Source organism: Austrofundulus limnaeus, unplaced genomic scaffold, assembly GCF_001266775.1.
Source record: "Austrofundulus limnaeus strain Quisiro unplaced genomic scaffold, Austrofundulus_limnaeus-1.0 Scaffold123, whole genome shotgun sequence".
Taxonomy (NCBI): domain Eukaryota; kingdom Metazoa; phylum Chordata; class Actinopteri; order Cyprinodontiformes; family Rivulidae; genus Austrofundulus; species Austrofundulus limnaeus.
The window spans coordinates 1,432,092-1,437,499 of NW_013952525.1; the positions used below are offsets into that span (position 1 = coordinate 1,432,092).

Here is a 5,408-nt window from a genome sequence, read left to right on the forward strand (position 1 = left end):
ATTTGGGGTCACAAGTTTTTGCCATGGATATTTTGTGGGTCAGAAGACAAAAAGTTTGGGAACCACTGCTCTAAATTATTATTTTGCTAATATTATTAACAGTTTTTACAAATTTTCTATAATCAGCCCTTATTGTTCGCTCYTTTGCCAACCTGTACAGCAGGGCTATTCAACTAAATTGCTCCGGGGGCCACAGTTACTGCAGGTCAACAGCTGAGGGGCCGAACATCCAGCAGTTAAATTCATTATGTAAATAAACCAAGTTTTACAAAGATCTGTTACCTTTGAAATAGTTTATTTTGCTGCATTTAATCATGAAAACAACATACAGAACCCTGTGTAATAAAAGTAGTGATGATAAAACAAAAATAACACATTATGCCTCTTATTTACCACAAATAATATTTTAACATCTGACTTGCCAAATTTTTWAAATCAATTTTATTTTCAATTTCATAGTTTTATTTWCAACTGCGTGTGATTTTAACTGTATTGGGTGTTCATAMAAATGATTTTTACCAGCTTGTAGCRAAGATTCCAATGTTTTTGTAGATACCAAACATGTCTATGTTTAACTAAATAACTTAGTAGTTAAAGTAGAAAACTGGAGGTTTGGGCTTAAGAGGCTGCACAGTGAAGATAAAATCCAGACTTTTGCCTGTTCTGGTTAGCCCCATCACTGCTACAGTACATCACAGGGTCGGTCACATGACCAAGACTCACTCCTGTTMTTTAACACAACTCTATGAGCAAACTCTACATAAACCAGCAAACGATTGATTTAGCAGGAGGTGAGATGGGATCCCCAGAACAGAACCAAGCTCAGTGAGGAGGTTGTAGTCATGAAGAGTCGACCACTGAACAAATGAGATCAGAAACGTGCCGTAATTTGTCTTCTAACGTGTGGCATTCCTTCCCWGTTTCATTTTCATCGTCCTCCTTGAACATTTGCTTTTTGTGTATCGTGACGTCTAATCAAACGTTAGAAGTGGGTAAGGAGAGTAAATGGAGCATAAATAAAAGCTTGTTCGTACAACCGGGGAGTATAAATAAAAGCTTGGAGGGTGTGTGGGGATTCTGTTTGTTTAAAACTAGTTTTGATTAAGATCCATGATGACTGTTGGAGTCCACTCACACCACGATGTTAGGATCGAGGCAGGACTTGGTTTTCCCTGTTGGGTCCGTTCCTTTAACAACAGAACCGTTTACCACAAGCCATTATTGTCTAAACACCACATTCTTCCACAGGACTTAAGTGCTTACTTTAGCTTACACTTAATGAATGGAAAAAGCTATAAAATGTTAACAGCATCCAACCTCAGTCGTGTCATTCACTTCACCCACCTCTCTTGTTTTTTTTATTTTATTTTTCCAGTTCTGTCCGTCCAGGCCGTTTCCATCCAGTTCACCAAGGAGCCCAAGTCCCAGGATGCCTTGCACGGCCGCAGCGCAATGTTGCGTTGCGAGGTCGGCAACCCGGCCAACATCACGTACAGGTGGTACAGCGACAACAAGCGCCTGAAAGACGACGAGAGGCGCTTCCAGGAAGGAAGCAACCTCAAGTTCACCGCCGTGGACCGGCAGCTGGACGCCGGGAGTTTCGAGTGCCGGGTGGAAAACTGGTACACAGGAGAGACGCTCATTTCCACCAAGGCCACTTTTAATATTAAATGTGAGTCTTTAAACCCATAAACTTATTTCTTTTAAAAAATGACGAGATGATGGTTTCCTAATGGAAACGAGCACAGTAAAATTAATAAACTGGCATTTTTTGTCAACTTATCACCTGAAACCACACCCTCCCGCTGTCTTTGTGGGGTCCTTATGGCCCCACTCATGTTTGGTGTGGCGATGAGGTCGTCCTGACCCCAACCTAATTAAGCAGTTGTTTGATGGGCAAAGTGGTGTTGGGATGGGGTCGTTAGGTGGTGTTTGTGGGTGGCCTGGTTGCAACCCCAAGAGGCAGCCATGACTTTTACTTGCTAGCTTTGTTAGCGCGCCACAAGGACAAATCATCTTCTGCTGAGAATTTACAGAAGTTTAGATGCTATGGTCGAAATTAGATAACGTTAGGAGGCTGTTGCCACCAAATTGTTGTTCATTGCCTCCAAAGTAATTCCTGGATGTTTTATTAAAATCCTCTGATGGGTTATGTGATATTTTGCTAACAATAGATTGTATAGGGGTGCAACAATACATGTACCCGTATCGAACAGTGCTTTAGGTTCAATACACACTTGTATCGATCAATACAGATTTTTAAAATTTACTTTATGAACTTGTCTTCTGAAGATGCTCTTTGTTGAAGGATCAGTAGATCTGTGTTCGACTACTCCACCTAGGCTGCATTTTTGAGCGCAGATCCACTGAGAAACTTGCTGTTTCAGCAACATTTAATTTAAAAACTGTACTTTTGAGGTTAGACAAATGGTCATAATTAATTTAAATAAATTACAAGTTAAAAGGGGCATGGAAATTTCTCTTTTTTGTATCGAAAAAATATCGAACCGTGGGACTAAAGTATCGAGCCGAACCAAATCGTGAAATTTCTGTATCGTTGCACCCCTATGATTGTAATAGTTTATATTGTAAACTCAGATCTTGAACGATCAATTAGCTTTTGAACCATAAGTTGTAGGGGTGTAACAATACCTTGATCCACATCATTATATCAATTAAATAATTAAATTACATCAAAGCAAAACAAAACCATGGATCCATATCATCAAAAGCCCGATGTGGATCTGTTTGCATCGTATCATTCGCAGACTMGTTGATTGAACTCTTATCATTAAAATCAATTCAATTCAATTAAAAAAATTATTCATTTCATTTAAAAAATAACCATATACAACAAAAAAACAAAGAAAATACACAAATCAAAAATCAAAATAAAATGAAAGGTAGCAGAAGAAGAATAAATCGTATAATGTCTGCCCCTTTTTAAATTTTTGTGATATGGAGAAACATTATATCGTCTTTAAAACAAATTGATATAATATCGCATCTTGATAAAGGTGCTGATTTAAACCTCTAATATTGGGGATCAGTTTAAGCATATATCTACTTTAAGTTTAAACAAAGCTAAACCGGCGCACTGATTGAAACTAAAAGATCTGCTACTAAAGTTTGTACGTTGTTGAGCGGATGCAGTCACGTGACTATTGTTCTAAAAGTAGCCTTGGTGCAGATCGCGGTTGGGTTGACGCCATCAACTGTAGATGTGGAAGTTTCATTTAATTTAATTTTAATGAAATATTTTGCTGACTGTTCAGATGGAAGAATTACAAAAATGACATTGATGGATAGTCTGTTAAATGTTGCGTTGTTTGTTTTTTTGTTTTAGAAACTAGATATATGTGCCACCACGCATGTGTTTCTTGCTTTCGTCTGTTGTGTAACACTCTTTTCCCATATTCTTTCTGAAAAGGCTTTTGTTGGGAAATCGCTGGTGAGTGTAATTTAGCTTCCAGCTATGTAATTATTTAGATTTAGTTGAATATCACCCCCCTCGTTTACTCAAGTGTTTATCCGTGCCAGGCTCTTTACTGAGTCACTCCTAAACCTTTTGTCCTCTTAGCCAGTTTTTTAATTTTGTTAGACCTCATCAGTGGGCTCTTTTTGTTTTAGTGGATGTTGTGGGAGTTCAACCAAACTCCGTGTGGAATAAATAAGAGCCTTTTTTGTTTGCTGAGGGCCCTCAGGTAGTAGTTGTTACTGAAAAGCCTTTGTGTGAATCAAACATGGAGATAGCGGGGCTCCATCTGGAACATGTTTCCCCTCTCTGGCCACGTTCCGATGGGTTTTCCTTGATTCTTCTCATCTGGTTAGAAGAACACGAGAAGTCTCCAGAGCGGGTGGATGAAAGGGGAAGGAAATGTTAAGCGGTATCGTCGGATCCTTCGTTTCGACCYCAAAAAGCAGGGAGACATCCGTTTTGTTACACTTTTACTAATCTGAAGGAAGCTGCTGTGTATTCGCAAGATTTAGTGTGTCAATAAAGCTCAACTGTCATACTCCCACAGATTTAAAAAGAAGAAAACAAGTCAGACAAGAAGGGCCAGTTCTTCTTCAGACTCATCCTGAATAAACTGTATTTATCTGCCAAGACATTACCATTCCCACGCACTTGAAAAGAGGTATTTCTTATAAGTGAAATCCTTCTTTTGTTTGTTTTCGAGACAAAGATTGTAATCGTCTTTGGTCTCCTGTTTATATAAGACCAAACAAAGACTGAACTCCCACACAAACATGTTATAAATAACTTTAGACATTTATATGAAAATGTTGGGATGTGTAAATTGTAGGGATGTGGATTGGTAAGAATTTGGTGATATGATACATAARACGACACAGGGTATATTTATTAAGGGTGCACCAAAAAGTCATTTTAAATCAGAATCGCAATTCTCATTTACAAAGATTCAGAATCGATTTATAATGTCCCAAAATCGATTCGATATCGATAAAGAAAATCCAAAGGTTGTCAATCTTCATTTGTAACCACTTGGGACGTCCTGACGTCACATGGAGCTGGTTCTGGAACGTATGAATGCGCAGAAAGCACCAAAACAAAGAGGAAACTACAAAACTGGAGGAYAGAGATTCAACTGACCCCTGTCTTAATTGAATGCAAAGATTTGGGATCACTTTGTTTTTTACTGAAWGAGTCTGAGTTTGACCTGAGCTTCACTAGCTGTGTTTCCATTGACCATGAAAATGCGCAAATTAGAATTTCGAAAATAAATTTGCTCAATGGAAACACGTCAATTTTGAAAAAATTAAGTTTTTTCGACAAAATGTTTTTGCGCTAGGATGAGGTGGTTTTTCGCCCGTATCAAAATAGGTATTTTTCGCAAAACTGCAATGGAAACACTTTTTTCGCATCACGGGAGTCACGTGATCAACAACCGACTGTTTCTACTGGCGAAAAAGACGACGACGAAGAAGATAACAGGAAGTAGAAGTAGTAGTAATATCACAGAAGTAGTATAAAATAGTAAACTCACCGACTACAATTTCCCAAAAACTCAGCATACGTAGCCACTCCGACTTGTTGCTGGAAAGTCTCGATAAAAAGACGCCGATGGCTCCTCTGATGATGAGCGCTAGTGTCGTGGTAGCAACATGCTATGTGTTTACATCCATCGCCGCCATGTTTGTAATGATTTATCGCGAGAAAAAAATGTATTCACGTGACTTTAATAACATTTCTTACTTAATGGAAACACCGCAGTTGCGAAACTATGTTTTTCGACATTAGCAGAATATCGACAAAGTTTTGCGCACATTTYCAATGGAAACGCAGCTACTGTGTGCAAAATTTGCAAAATGAAGATGAAGCGCTTTAGGAACACAAGAAACGGGCTCACATTGAGTTTTGAATGAAAAAATTGATTTTGAATCGA

The 5,408-nt window shown here is 38.5% G+C and overlaps 1 protein-coding gene across 1 annotated transcript in view; it reads left to right on the forward strand.

Annotated features, from left to right (window-relative positions):
- ptk7b (protein tyrosine kinase 7b) overlaps nt 1-5,408 on the forward strand; it is a gene marked incomplete at its 5' end in the record, with an annotated part of 96,466 nt that overhangs the window by 59,647 nt on the left and 31,411 nt on the right. Inside the window, 1 exon segment of the mRNA XM_014015146.1 lies at nt 1,376-1,672. Within this exon segment, the coding sequence (XP_013870600.1) occupies nt 1,376-1,672 (297 nt within the window).